At 28.3% G+C, this 14,577-nt stretch overlaps 5 protein-coding genes across 5 annotated transcripts; 3 read left to right on the plus strand and 2 right to left on the minus strand.

Annotated features, from left to right (window-relative positions):
• The first annotated feature begins 480 nt into the window (after positions 1-480).
• LOC140663965 (dynein axonemal light chain 4-like) lies at positions 481-880 on the plus strand. Its single transcript, XM_072888589.1, has 2 exons — positions 481-546; positions 623-880. The coding sequence occupies exons 1-2, from the start codon at positions 481-483 to the stop codon at positions 878-880; spliced, it is 324 nt and encodes a 107-aa protein (XP_072744690.1).
• Positions 830-2,419, minus strand: LOC140663964 (dynein axonemal light chain 4-like). Its single transcript, XM_072888588.1, has 2 exons — positions 2,303-2,419; positions 830-1,663 (listed from the first exon to the last, which is right to left on the minus strand). Exons 1-2 carry the CDS (start codon positions 2,360-2,362, stop codon positions 1,415-1,417), a joined length of 309 nt encoding a protein of 102 aa, XP_072744689.1. The 5' UTR covers positions 2,363-2,419; the 3' UTR covers positions 830-1,414.
• A 21-nt stretch (positions 2,420-2,440) lies between these two features.
• LOC140663963 (probable cytosolic Fe-S cluster assembly factor AGAP009023) lies at positions 2,441-5,605 on the plus strand. The gene is made up of 8 exons (XM_072888587.1): positions 2,441-2,592; positions 2,944-3,058; positions 3,137-3,226; positions 3,312-3,464; positions 3,666-3,936; positions 4,010-4,258; positions 4,366-4,743; positions 4,823-5,605. Exons 2-8 carry the CDS (start codon positions 2,993-2,995, stop codon positions 5,062-5,064), a joined length of 1,449 nt encoding a protein of 482 aa, XP_072744688.1. The 5' UTR covers positions 2,441-2,592; positions 2,944-2,992; the 3' UTR covers positions 5,065-5,605.
• A 258-nt stretch (positions 5,606-5,863) lies between these two features.
• Positions 5,864-7,991, minus strand: Josd (Josephin domain containing). Its single transcript, XM_072887405.1, has 4 exons — positions 7,531-7,991; positions 7,106-7,320; positions 6,832-7,012; positions 5,864-6,717 (listed from the first exon to the last, which is right to left on the minus strand). The coding sequence occupies exons 1-4, from the start codon at positions 7,582-7,584 to the stop codon at positions 6,463-6,465; spliced, it is 705 nt and encodes a 234-aa protein (XP_072743506.1). The 5' UTR covers positions 7,585-7,991; the 3' UTR covers positions 5,864-6,462.
• A 275-nt stretch (positions 7,992-8,266) lies between these two features.
• Positions 8,267-12,516, plus strand: L(2)37cb (DEAH-box helicase 16 lethal (2) 37Cb). The gene is made up of 13 exons (XM_072887400.1): positions 8,267-8,477; positions 8,649-8,817; positions 8,893-9,131; positions 9,220-9,425; positions 9,503-9,798; positions 10,030-10,334; positions 10,399-10,556; positions 10,634-10,789; positions 10,871-10,988; positions 11,111-11,546; positions 11,623-11,728; positions 11,859-12,035; positions 12,132-12,516. Exons 1-13 carry the CDS (start codon positions 8,342-8,344, stop codon positions 12,261-12,263), a joined length of 2,634 nt encoding a protein of 877 aa, XP_072743501.1. The 5' UTR covers positions 8,267-8,341; the 3' UTR covers positions 12,264-12,516.
• Positions 12,517-14,577: the final 2,061 nt, after the last annotated feature.

The following is a 14,577-nucleotide window of genomic DNA, read 5'->3' on the forward strand; positions in this document are numbered from 1 at the left end:
GAATTTCGTGATCATTATAAAAATAATGGGTAAAGCATATTATTTATTTATTTATTGAAGAAGAAACAACTCTAATTTATTTTAAGGCAACATTTACTTTAAAGTAATAAAAAACAATTAAAAAATAATTTTTATATAAATTAAATAATTTAGATTTTTTTGAAAAATAAATTTCTGCTATGTTTCAGAAGAAGCATAAACAAGCACAGATAATATATAAAGAACAATATACAGAAAGAGATGCACAAAAATACAGTACTGATTGTTCGTTAAAATAATCGGTAAAACCATTTGTTGATTCGTGTTCGTGCTAAATTCATAATTATATATATTCGTATATATTCATTTGTTCAACTGTGTATTGTTTAATATAACCAAATATATTTAAAGTTATGAAAACATAAAATACAATCGGTTTTATTGTTATATAATAATAAAATTATACAAAATAATTAAAGAAAAAACATTTTTTATAAAAACATGTGGGCTGGAGAAGTAAAGAAAGATGTTGTACCTTTGGTAGTTCATACATATCCATTGTGTAAAGTAAATTGAAATAATTTATAATATGATTTTATTTCAAATGTTACAATTTTAATCACAATAAAGATTTTTTTTCTAGTATAGCGACATGCCAGAGGAAATAAAACAAGAGGCTATAGAAACGTGCGTCACTGCTGTGGAAAAATATCCAGAAAATTATGAACATGCAGCTCGTATGATCAAAGATAATCTGGATAAAAAATTTGGACCACCTTTCCAAGTAATTGTTGGAGAAGCTTATGCATGTGCAATTACACATCAAGAGAAATCACTATTGTACTTGTTTATTGGAGGTAATACAGCAGTTTTTGTATGGAGGACAGTTACAGGTTTTTGATGTATTTTTGACTAAAAATCTAAATTATAATATACTCTATACACTATCATGTATATAAAATTTTTAAATATATATTTTACTTATATGTTCTTACAAAAGAATATACATCATTTCAATGTTGAATCTTTTTATATATACGATAGCATATACATATTAATTCTCCTATTATATAGTAATAACAAACATGATTCAATAAATACTAGAGGAAAGGAAATATTTAATATATTATAGTTCGATTAGTTTGTTATGTTTTATGCATCTAGATATATCTGCTTATAATGTTTCCAGTCTGTAATTTTATTTAATAATTATATGATTATTATTTATTTAATAATTATTATATAAATATTCAACGTAAATATTGATTGGACCCGGCATGTATTTATGAAACACAAAAAATATTCCTTTCTTATATATCGTTGTCATAGTTATATGTTAATACAAACACCTTTACACACATTTACAAATATTTCGAGTGAATTCACACATATATAATCTGCTAAAAATAAGTGTATTATAATTATCAAAGTTATTCTATGCAGATTTCCAAATGCATATCGCTAAATTACCGGCGCAATACATATAAAGAAGGTGTTTCAATTGATATGTTATTTCAAAACCATAGCCTTCTCCAACGACAGTATGCCATGATGCACCAAATTTCTTATCCATTGTTTCCTTAATCATTCGAGACACACTCTCATAGTTATCGGCATACTTCTCTGCTGCAGTCACGCATAATTCCATCGCTTCTTGCTTCATCTCATCTGACATATCACATTTCTGTAAATAAATGTCAAAATAAATATATAATCACAAAAACTAACATAATATACAGTAACATTTTATTTTATATAATAATAAATTATTTTATTAATTTTAATAATTTACATACAAATATATTTTATTTCAACTGGCTATATAATATAATTCATGCAATGTATATAGTTATAATTTTTCTCCAAAATATATGTATAACAATAAAATAATAGATTATTTTAAATTATGTATATAATATTAATAAAATAAATCTTTAAAAAAATTTAAAAGAAAATAATCTTAAATTTAAAGAGAAATAAAAAATGGTTTTTTAAATATTGATAAATGGTTTGCACGTATAATTTTTAAAATAATATACATATATATATACATATATATATATATATATTATGTTAAGTCAAATTTGATATATTGATTAACATGTATTTAATTATATATTTAAAAGTATTTATTTAGAAGTCGATAAAAAAAATCTATATACTTACTCTCAATGGGTTCAAATTCGATTAAACAAATACAAATATAATGTAGCAAAATGCTTCTCATCCTTTTATTGATCAATTATTGTCACATTCACATCTATATTTATTCAGGAAAATTTTTTGTAGAATAAATTAGAAACAAAAAATACATTTTACTTACTCTACAAAGTGGGTAGGTGTGAAGAATTTTTACAATATCGTCCTTTCTAACTTCGGTCATTATTGTTATTTTATAAGCGAATAGCACCCTTGATGATGCTTACACGAGTACTCCGCACAATGGAATGGTTGCGATGTCTCAGGCGCAAGTCAATGAGTCATATGGCATGTGGAATGGGAAGACAGATTGCGTTGATCAAAAATAAGGAGAAAAATCTTTCATATTAGAATTTGATGAAAATATTCCTTACTTTTTTTTGCTATATAAAAATTGTTATCATTATTTTTAGTGTATGTATCGTAATACAGAAAGTGTTCACTTATAGAGTTGTAAATTTTTTAATGAGTCATGTATGTGCCTCAAAAGTAATGAGGAGGTTATATACACAGTATTTTTGATTATAATGACATACATATTATGACATATTACACATTAAAATATTTATTACATATATAATACTAAGCATTTTTTGTCCTTTTTTTTAACATATGATTTTACAGAAAATAATATGTATGTACTATATAGATAGAGATATGTAATAATGTATCCATTATTATTCTTTTTAAATTTATTTTTTATATGGAAAAGTGATTCCTTGTAATATATCAGTTTTCTCTTCTATATAAATTATATCTTAACAGATAATATTTGCATAAGAGTCAAACTACAAGAAGTCAAATTTGAACAAAAATGGCATCACGATTTAGTGGAGCATTGCAGATTACAAATCTGGATGATTTTATCACTCCATCACAGGTACATAATAATTAATATCATCTTCTGGATTATCTACGATCAAATTATGCTGATTTAAGTTATGTTACATTGTTACAGGAATGTATTAAACCTATAGAAATGCAATCAAACAAAAGCAAAACAGGTGCAAAAATAAAAATACAATCTGATAATTTGGCGCTTAATGAAGTAAATATTCTTAACATTTATTTATTTATACTAAAAAGAAATTGTAACTTAGAACTATTTTATTAAAGTTTATTTTATAATGTAGATTAAACAGCCTGAAAAATTACAAAAAGTTGAAATCACACTCGCAGATTGTTTAGCATGCAGTGGTTGCATTACATCTGCTGAGAGTGTGTTAGTTACTCAACAAAGTCAAGAAGAACTGCTCAGAGTATTTCAAGAAAAGATAACTCAACAAGTGAGTAACAAATATGTATCATTATGACATGTAAATATTAAGTCAGGATTAGAGATAAATTTTTTTTTTAATATAAATATAATTTAACATTATAAAACCTTAGGAATATTTACAATATTGTCTTTTGATAGTAAAATAATAACATTATGGCCTATATGTTTAATTTGTGTTTTTTAATTATGATCTTTTGTATTTATGCAGAATATGGGAAATACAGATCTCAAATATATAGTAGTGAGCTTATCAGTGCAACCTGTATTGTCACTAGCACAACGTTATGAACTTACACCTGAGCAAACTCTCTGTAAATTAGCAGGTTTCTTCTATAAATTGGGAGCTGATACAGTACTAGATATGACTGTAGCTGATGATTTTGTTTTATTAGAAGCTGCAAAAGAATTCGTTGAACGTTATAAAGCTAATAAGGAGGGTGTAAAAAATCAATTACCAATGCTATCCTCTTCTTGTCCAGGTGAAACAAATGCTTTAATAAAAATACATATTGATCATTTCTAAAACTTTAAAAACTTTAATTTTTAAAACAGGTTGGGTATGTTATGCAGAGAAAACTCATGGAAATTTTATATTGCCATATATAAGTGTCACAAAATCACCTCAACAAGTTATGGGATCTTTAGTAAAATATTATTTAGCTGATAATATGGGTCTTTCACCAGAACAAATATATCATGTAACTCTAATGCCTTGTTATGACAAAAAATTGGAAGCTTCCAGGGAAGACTTTTATAATCAGCAAAGAAAAACGAGAGACGTAGATTGTGTTATAACGTCAAGTATGTATATATTAATTTCCAATTAATATCAAATTGTTTAGAAATTATATATATATATATATATATATATATATATATTTATATTTATAGTTTATATTATTTTTCAGTTGAATTGGAACAAATGTTCAGTGAAGATGGTTTAGTATTGAACGAAATAGACGAAGGTGAAATCAAACAACCATTTGGTTCCTATAGTAAAGAAATCGAGAACAAATTGTGGGGTCACAGTGGATCAGGATCAGGTGGTTACGCGGATTTTATTTTCCGTTATGCAGCAAAGAATCTTTTTGACGAGGAAGATGTTGTGGTAGATTTTAAAAATCTTAGAAATCCCGACTTCAAAGAAGCGGAACTGAAAAAAAATGATCAGGTGTTATTAAAGTTTGCTATCATTAATGGATTCAGAAATATACAAAATATAGTTCAGAAAATGAAAAGAGGCAAATGCGTTTACGATTATGTGGAAATTATGGCATGCCCATGTGGTAACTATCGCTTTATTTAAAACAGTTCGTTAATGTTGTGCATGTTAAATAATTCAAAATATCTTAATGCCAATGTTAGGTTGCTTAAATGGTGGAGCACAAATAAGACCTGAAGGAAATGTCCAACCACGAGAACTTGCGTCGATATTAGAAAATGCTTATCACAAACTTCCGCTGAGTAAACCCGAGGAAAACAAAGTGGTACAGAATTTGTATAAAACTTGGCTGGGAGGAGAACATACAGAGAAAGTAAGCGCATATTTCAGTACTCAATATCATGAAATACAAAAGATGAATACAGCGCTCGCAATAAAATGGTAACATAATAATAACAGTTATATGATTATGCTTTGTACAATGTGTATGTGTATTTTATATAATAGGTTTACATTAGCTAAGATTTTGACTTATTTTTACGACTGTATAATAATAAAAATAAAAATTAATTAGTGATCAAATTTTGGTATGGATGTTGATCCAATATTTGGAGTTTCATATAAAAACTAAGACTAAAACTTTCAGCAAATTCTTTTTTTTTTCAAGTCAAATAGTTGAACAGGATTTACTCTCTTGTATGTTATATCAGATTTTCTTATTAATTGCCTTATTAATTCAAGTTTTGATATTTTTTAGAGCTTAAGCTGATTTATCTTCTGTTTTCCCAAGTTTACTTATACAAAAAAATTATGAGAAAAAGAATATTCGCTTTGTTAGGTTGTTCAAAAGCATTGATAAAGGTTTTCAGATATACAAAAATGCAGAAAATTTATATCTGAACACATAAATATCGATCCTATATTACATGTCTCAGATAAAGTAAATAATTACTCAGAAATAATAGCAGTTATTTATTGTTAATCAATTATTAGAAAGATGCTTTCAAAATCATAATTTAATCATTCAAAATTATCTTAATTTAAATATACATAATATTGATAATAAAAATAAAAATTATGCTCTTATAAATAATAAAATCTACATATATAGATTAATATGATTTATTCTTTATGTGAATATATATAATATATATATAATATATATATATATATATATATATATATATATAGATACATACATATTGTATATAAAGAATAAATTACATTACAAAACAAATTATAAGCATATCCATTGTGTAAGAGTTGTATGATTGTACCTAAAATGTATCATAATAATTTTATATTATATAAGTGTGTTTATTTACACAAGCCATAAAATAACAGATACATGATTATCACAATAAATAATATCACGATACGTGTACATATAAATACTCTTTCACAATTCATGTAAATAGTTGTAATTTAAATGAGTTATTTTCTTATACACGTTACTTTTAATAAAGCAACATATTTTTCATTTTTAATAAATATCTAAACACTACCTATCTTACATGTTATTTTTTAAATTGCATTGTCTCACATAAAATGTGTTGTGTAAATACATGATACATCATGTGATATATACGCAATGTGATATATACGCGCCAATGACTTTCTTATGAAAAATAAATAAATAAAAGAAATTATATTTGCATTATGTGGAATGGAAATATTACTTTAAAACACTTTCAGTGAAACACTCAATATACATAATTTTCCTTATTTGCTTTTTTTTTTGTTGGCTTTATAATTCTGAGTCTTTGTAACAACTATAGCCACCTTTTACTTAAAATTGTAACAATGAATAAATAAACAATTAAGTGGAACATGATGGTTCCAATTATCTAGAATTTTTATTATCTAGAAATTCTTCGTTTTCATTCATCTCTTTGGATTCTGATTTCTTCAAGTCTAAATCTGGATATCCGTCCTCGATGTACCTAATGGAATCATGATCCATGTTATTGTCATCTTTGTTTTCACATGTATCTATTAACCAGCCTTGATTGCTATCAATTTCTCTAGAAACAACAAGGAATAGTTCCTTTTCCTTGCTATCTATCTGGTCCTTTAGATATATGAGTAAATCGTTGTCCTGATATAAGAAAATATATATATGTATATATATATATATATTTAATATATATATAATTAATATTATACATATGTATATATTTGTCTTGACAAAATTAATTTTGTATTTAATGACCTTTCCTATTAATTGTGGTGAGTCCAGTTTTGAATCAAGATTATAAAAGGCACCATGAATCTTTTTTAGAGCAATCCAGTGACGTCGTTTCAAAGGAAGTAACACAAAACCTAGTTTGTATTCAGTTGGAACATTAAGTATAAAACCCTCAATGTTGTCTAAACAAAGACACTTAGGGTCCCTAGAAAATAAAAATTCTTTAATGTTCATAATTGTAATCATATGTATATATATATATATATATATAATCATTTTCTGATACAAAAATACAGACCTACGTTTGTCAAACCAGACAGCCTCGCGTCCTCTTCTTTGAAGAGCAGCCATAATAACATTAATATCATAGTTGCCAAGTCCTAATAATGACTTATGGGGATTAATCCATACATCAGGACTTAAACTGTAACAAATCTGATCCAATTCTTGTTTGCTAAAGCCACGCTCTTGAAACAAATTGTTTAATGCGTGTAATGCACATAGCTCTTTCACCTATAATTTAATTTGTAATCTCATTTAAATTAATATGTATTTAATGCACACATATATATATATATATATATATATATATATATATATATAGATCAATTTTAAAAAAGTATTTGTTTCATAACTCTATTAATTTCTGTAAAAAACACTTTTTTACATATTTTTGATGTAACAATAATCTATAAAGAATATACAATAACATTCAAATCTTACTTGTCGCTCATGATATATGGATCCAGTCATATTAGTCGCTGTGCTTGCAACCATTGTAACTACATAATTCTTTCTATCCACTATAATATGTTGATACCCTTTTTTGCGTAGAAAAAATTAATAACGAATAAATGCAAATCGTTTGGCTGGAACCTAAATAACTCACGTCACTCTGCTGTTATGATTAACAATTTCATGTGTAAAGACTAAAGACGTGATAAATATCATTCAGATTTAGAAAAGCACAATAGTTGTGGAAAAACAGTGATAATGAATTTTGTATTAAAAATCTTAACTGATATGGTACCAGCATAAGTGCAGAGTATGTCTATCTCGATATTGGTCTCTAGCCATGAAAGCACGACAGGAAAGTGCGAAAATATTCTGAATAGAAACCCACAAGAATTTTGACAGAGAGAAGCCTGATAGAGGTCACAGCGCCATTTTCCATACAACGCTTTTTCCACGTTATATACTAGCGTCGCACACATCCATTTTATGGTTGAAACTACACACTTTTCAATGATGATAAAACAGTTATGGACGTAGCACGGACACGAACCAATCGGTTGTTTTACCATGGCACCGAAAAATTATAGATCTGACTCATGTAGTTCTGCCCGTTCTAAAATGGGTCCAGGTAGCGTTAGGGTACTAGAAAGAAAAAACATCGTATGAAAAACGACGTGGCCCCTCTCAGGTGATACAAACATCAAAATTGCGTCTCTGCGCATAAAACCTTGTGAGCCGTTGAATAGGCGAGAATATTTCCTGAACGTAAGTGGTACCAAGCGATACCAAAACTGACAGGATGGAGCTTGTACATTCTGACGAAGAGGAACTTCGCAAAAAAGATATCAAAGAGAGAGATAGCTTTGCTAACCGTCTTAGAGCTAAAGATGAAAGCAAAACACGCAAAATTGCCATGCCTAGTGGCTCTGGAGCCGGTAAGTTGCAAAGAGATTTTCTCATTTCTTTGCTTTTAATAATAATACAACTATTAGAAAGAGAAAGAGAGATGGTTAATATTATCTGCATATCTGCATTACAATGTTATATTACAGTAAAGAATATTTCTAAATTCTTTATTTTGAAATTTGTTTTCTGTTTTTATGTAGCTGAAGCAGCTAAGAGGCTCAAAATTATGGAGATTGATACAAAAGAGAAGCTGGTACCAAAATTGAGAATTGAGTCTCGTAGAAAATATTTAGAGAAACGTAAAGAGGATAAAGTTGCAGAATTGGAGGCTGACATTCTTGATGACGAATATTTATTTGACGAAGAAATGTAATTTATATATATAACTTATTCATATAATTAACTTTAAAAACATAATTATCTAATCATATACTTGTTTAACAGTTTAACAGAAAAGGAAAAACAAGAAAGAACTCGAAAGAAGCAACTATTGTATTTGGCAAAAGAGCATGAAAAGGCAAGAGAGCTCGAGCGTATTCAGCGTTATCATATGCCTCTTGAAAAGGATAAAATGGAACCAGAACCTGATATTGACAAAGAGCCACCACAGTCGGAACAAAGCAAATGGGAGTCAGATCAGATATCATCAGCTGTTTTTCATTTTGGTGCTAAAGATAGGAAAGGTATATATTGTTAATCATTAAAAAGCAAGTTGTTATTTGTGTAATATTTTCCCTTAACTTAAATAATCTCATAATTCTTTTCTTGTAGCTCAACAAGAATATAGTCTCCTCATGGAAGATGAGATGATAGAATTTGTTCAAGTATTACATATGCCAGGACATGATAGAGAGAAAAAACGTGAGGAAAGTCCACCCGCACATGTTAAAAGCTTGCAAACGATACAGGAAACAAAAAAGAGTTTGCCCATTTATCCTTTTAGAAAGGATTTAATACAAGCTATCAAGGATCATCAGGTAAATAAGTAGATAGTGGAACATTGTGAGTAAGAAATAATATAGAATACAAGAGGTATTATATTTTTGAATATCAGGTTTTGATAATAGAAGGAGAAACAGGATCGGGGAAAACTACACAGATTCCGCAATATTTGTACGAATCTGGATTTGCAGAAGACGGTAAAATTATCGGATGCACACAACCGCGACGAGTAGCAGCAATGTCGGTAGCTGCAAGAGTAGCGCACGAAATGGCCGTCAAACTGGGTAACGAAGTTGGCTATGCTATTCGTTTTGAAGATTGTACGTCGCATCGCACCCGTATCAAGTATATGACTGACGGTACATTGCACAGAGAGTTCCTCAGTGAACCTGATCTGGCGTCATATAGGTATCTATTTATAGACCGCTAATAGAATCAAATAAGAATGATTAAGATAAGATTATAATAAAGTTGAATAAAAAAATAAATAAAATAAAATAACAAAAAAAATAAGAAAAATTAAAAATAATTATGAGTAATGTTTAACAAATTAAGATTATCTATATTATTTAGAGAAACGTTGAATCAAATAGATTTACCGATAAATCATTATATATTGTTATTTTTTTGTATTTTTAGTGTAATGATAATTGATGAAGCACACGAACGGACTTTACATACCGACATATTATTTGGACTAGTGAAAGACATTGCGAGGTTTCGTCCCGATTTAAAACTGTTAATATCATCGGCTACGTTGGATGTTACAAAGTTTAGTGAATTTTTTGACGATGCACCTATATTTAGGATACCAGGACGCCGTTTTCCTGTCGATATTTATTATACAAAAGCACCGGAATCAGATTATATTGAGGCTTGTGTAGTTTCCATTCTTCAAATTCACACAACACAACCATCGGGTGATATATTGGTATTTTTGACTGGTAAGCATCAGTATGTTTAAAATATTGTTACAAATTATAGTAAAGAATATATTTTTGTACACAGGACAAGAGGAGATCGAGACGTGCCAGGAAATATTACAGGAGAGAGTGAGAAGACTGGGTAGTAAGTTGGCAGAACTTCTAATATTACCCGTCTATGCAAATTTACCAAGCGACATGCAAATCAAAATATTTCAACCAACTCCACCTGGTGCAAGAAAGGTAATATTTCTCTTGAAAAACTATACAATATTTTTTTTTTTTTTTTACTTATACATATATAAAATTTTATTTTTAAGGTGGTGTTAGCGACTAATATAGCAGAGACTTCATTGACCATAGACAACATAGTATATGTGATAGATCCTGGCTATGCAAAGCAAAATAATTTCAATCCACGCACTGGTATGGAGAGCCTAATAATTGTACCGATCAGTAAAGCATCCGCAAGTCAGGTAATATTTCTCTTGAAAAATTTTACAATTTTTTTAAATTATACATATAAAATTTCAACGAGAATGAAAATAAAATTTTAGAGAGCGGGACGTGCTGGTAGAGTAGCGCCCGGCAAGTGTTTCCGCCTGTATACAGCTTGGGCCTACCAACACGAACTTGAAGATAGCACTGTACCCGAAATTCAAAGAATTAATCTCGGTAAGCATTAACAAGAATAAACAAAATTATTGATTTATAAAAATGTTATTATATTTTTATGTTTTATATTTTTATATTCTTTACATTTAATTGCTCAAAATATTTTATTTACGTCTGTATAGGTAATGCAGTACTTACTCTGAAAGCTCTCGGGATTGATGATTTGATGCATTTTGATTTCTTGGATCCTCCGCCACCCGAAACATTGATCTTGGCGTTGGAGCAGCTTTATGCTTTGGGTGCGCTTAATCATCGTGGAGAACTAACAAAACTCGGACGTAGAATGGCTGAGTTTCCGCTGGACCCAATGATGGCAAAAATGCTATTAGCTAGTGAAAAATACCGTTGCTCGGAAGAGATAGCGACTATCGCGGCCATGCTCTCAGTAAATGGTGCTATTTTTTATAGACCAAAAGACAAAATTATACACGCAGATGCTGCGCGTAAAAATTTTTACGTACTCGGCGGTGATCATCTGACACTTCTCAATGTTTATAATCAATGGGCACAGAGTGATTTCAGTACACATTGGTGTTACGAAAATTTTATACAACACAGGTATATTAATTAGTGATTAGTAGCAGTGATATTAATAAAATTTCATAAAATAAGTTTCTTACGATTTGTTTTTCAGATCCATGAAACGAGCAAGAGACGTTAGAGAACAACTGGTAGGATTAATGCAACGTGTAGAGATGGAATTAGTCTCAGGAATCACAGAAACAATTAATATTAGAAAGGTATGTGTATGTAGATATGTATGTGTGTGTGTGTGTGTGTGCGTGTGTGTGTGTATGTATTTATATGTATATATATAACAAGTTGATATTATTTTATTTTGCAAAATATAATGTAAATATTTTTATTTAGGCTATTACAGCTGGTTATTTTTATCATGTGGCACGATTATCGAAAGGAGGACACTATAAGACTGCAAAGCATAATCAAACAGTTGCGATACATCCAAACAGCTCTTTATTCCAAGAGCTTCCACGCTGGCTTCTTTATCACGAACTTGTCTTTACTACTAAGGAATTTATGCGTCAGGTATATATACAAATATAATTAATTTGCTTACATTCAAATATATTTATAAGTTTAAGAGAATTTATATTAATATTCAAAAAAACGTATGTTGAATAGGTAACAGAAATTGAAAGTAAATGGCTGTTGGAAGTGGCCCCTCATTATTATAAGCCTAAAGAGATAGAAGACTCAACAAACAAGAAAATGCCTAAAGTTACGGGCAGAGCACGACCAGATGGTACAAATTAAATATAATTCCGTACTATTATTAACTGTGATATTAAATTACACTTTGTACAGTGTACACATAAAAAATAATATCATCGTGCATTGGATTCAATTGTCAAGTGTTTTCTGCAACAAGGTTGGCTTTATTTCACATACATGTTTTGTAGAACTTTTTATTTGAGAATTGAAATATATAAAGAGAGGTGTGATAGAGACATCTCTGAAAGACATCTCTAATTAACATGTTAACATTAGTTAACATTCTTACGTAAATCGAATTCAATCAATTTTATCACAATTTATTTCAAAGACATAAAAAATTTGACCGCAAAGCATTGTCTGACCAATAAAATAATTAAAATAACGTTTAATAAGCATAAGTTTTCGAATAAATATCAGTAAACACAATACTTGATATTAATTTCACAAGATATACTGGGAGTTGAATTGTATATTATCTATTTATATATCAGTAAATCATTATATGTGTGTGCTTTTCATTCATGACTTGCAACAAATGACCTTAAAAATTTTTTTAAGTAATATTAAATATTAAAATACAAGCATATAGATTAGTATATTATTTTTCTTTTTTTTATAGGACAGTTCAAAATATTATAATAAATTCTAAAATATTGTAGACTCTTACTCTATTCTGGAGTTTTTTCTACTTTTTGGATTTTTGTTCCATTAAGGACACAGTATTGCAATTTAAGCTTATAGATTCCATTCTGGAACAACTGTTTTTCTGTAAATTGAAATTCTTTCTTGTACATACTATTTTCTTAATACATAATTACACATAACCATATGAACCAAGCAAATGTGAATAGATGCAAAAGATAGATTACATTTTTATTTCTCAAGTATACCATTAAAATCTGGTAAAAAAATAACAGAAGAGTGTAATCTATTCAAATATTCAGAAGTAGAGAGAAATACTAAAATATGTATATAAAACTTCATTTTAATTATTTATCTAGAGAAATAGTATTTTTTCTGTTTCAGTTATTATTTTTTTCTCAGTCCTCATTTCAATCTTAATTCTTATTCTTATTCTAATAGCATATGTGCAAGTATTATTGCATAATCTATTTTCCACTGACTTATATAGGGTGTCCGATAATTATCGCCCTACCTCTCTAGGGCTGATAGAGCAAGTCGAATTGAACATAAAAGTCCTCTACCATTTTGCAATTTTCTCAATAATTATTAAAATATTAATTAAAAACGCTCAGCATATGCTGAGTACTATATACGGCGCACGCTCATACGCTGAGCATTTTTAATTAATATTTTAATAGTTATTGCGCAAAATGGACTTTTATGTTCAGTTTGACCTGCTCTATCTGTTCTAGAGAGGTGGGGCGATTATTACCGGACACCCTGTATAGTCAGATGGAAGATGTGAATACAGTGGAATACTGAATCATGTTGTACATACAATCATAGTATAAATAGTTTAGATTGTGAAGAATTATACTGTTTTTAAAAAAGAATAAGAAGGTAAAAAAATGTGCCCCAAGAAAATCTGTAAAAAATATACTTTTTTAACTTAAGAATCCATTTCACATTGTCTGTTTACAAAATGCATAGTATTAATTATAATATAAATCAGAATATATGTATATATAAAGAATTTAAATAACATTATAGATGCTTCTAATTGTTATACAGAGAAGGTATATTTTAGATTTATACTTCTATATATTAAATTTATAAATGTGTATATATACGTACACATATAATTATGATGTGCATATATAAATTAAGACTAAAATATCTTATAAAGATATAATATATAATTTAAATATATAATTATAAAGTTAAAATAAAAAATAACTACAAATTAAAAGAAAAATAAACATAAGACAGAATAAAAGATATAATAATATAAAATCTGTATATATCATTTTTATTATTAATTAATTAAAATCTAGCTTATATTAAATAAAAAATAATATTAATAAATTGAAATTTTGGATGATATTGCCAGCGATGAAGTAATTCAGGAGATGCAGTGGTTAGGCGACCAAACTTGCATAACTTAGCTTTTATTCAGTTAAACAAGCTTATAATTAACATTGTCGCTGTAAATCGTTGTAATGATAAGCTTGTTTAATTGAATAAAAGCTAAGTTATGCCAGTTTAGTCGCCTAACCACTGCATCTCCTGAAAAATAACATTCTTGAAAGTTCTATTTTCCTTGACAGTAAAAATCTCTATATAATATTTGCAAAACATCAATCCTTTATATTATTTGGATATGACTTTCGTTTAAGTATAGTCTCTTTCCTTCTCTAAACGTTTTGTGACAAATCTTTATTCAAAGAAA

The sequence above is a fragment of the Anoplolepis gracilipes genome, chromosome 3 (genome assembly GCF_047496725.1).
Source record: "Anoplolepis gracilipes chromosome 3, ASM4749672v1, whole genome shotgun sequence".
NCBI classification, from domain to species: domain Eukaryota; kingdom Metazoa; phylum Arthropoda; class Insecta; order Hymenoptera; family Formicidae; genus Anoplolepis; species Anoplolepis gracilipes.

Excerpts from the sequence above, each read along its gene's own strand:
- LOC140663963 (XM_072888587.1), top strand. The coding sequence starts at position 2,993 with ATGGCATCACGATTTAGTGGAGCATTGCAGATTACAAATCTGGATGAT. Across the intron at positions 3,059-3,136 it reads ATTTTATCACTCCATCACAG|GAATGTATTAAACCTATAGA; the intron begins GTACATAATAAT and ends ACATTGTTACAG. Across the intron at positions 3,227-3,311 it reads ATAATTTGGCGCTTAATGAA|ATTAAACAGCCTGAAAAATT; the intron begins GTAAATATTCTT and ends TTTATAATGTAG.
- LOC140663964 (XM_072888588.1), bottom strand. The coding sequence starts at position 2,362 with ATGACCGAAGTTAGAAAGGACGATATTGTAAAAATTCTTCACACCTAC. Across the intron at positions 1,664-2,302 it reads ACACCTACCCACTTTGTAGA|AAATGTGATATGTCAGATGA; the intron begins GTAAGTAAAATG and ends ATTTATTTACAG.
- Josd (XM_072887405.1), bottom strand. The coding sequence starts at position 7,584 with ATGGTTGCAAGCACAGCGACTAATATGACTGGATCCATATATCATGAG. Across the intron at positions 7,321-7,530 it reads CCATATATCATGAGCGACAA|GTGAAAGAGCTATGTGCATT; the intron begins GTAAGATTTGAA and ends ATTAAATTATAG. Across the intron at positions 6,718-6,831 it reads CACCACAATTAATAGGAAAG|GACAACGATTTACTCATATA; the intron begins GTCATTAAATAC and ends TTCTTATATCAG.
- LOC140663965 (XM_072888589.1), top strand. The coding sequence starts at position 481 with ATGTGGGCTGGAGAAGTAAAGAAAGATGTTGTACCTTTGGTAGTTCAT. Across the intron at positions 547-622 it reads ATACATATCCATTGTGTAAA|TATAGCGACATGCCAGAGGA; the intron begins GTAAATTGAAAT and ends TTTTTTTTCTAG.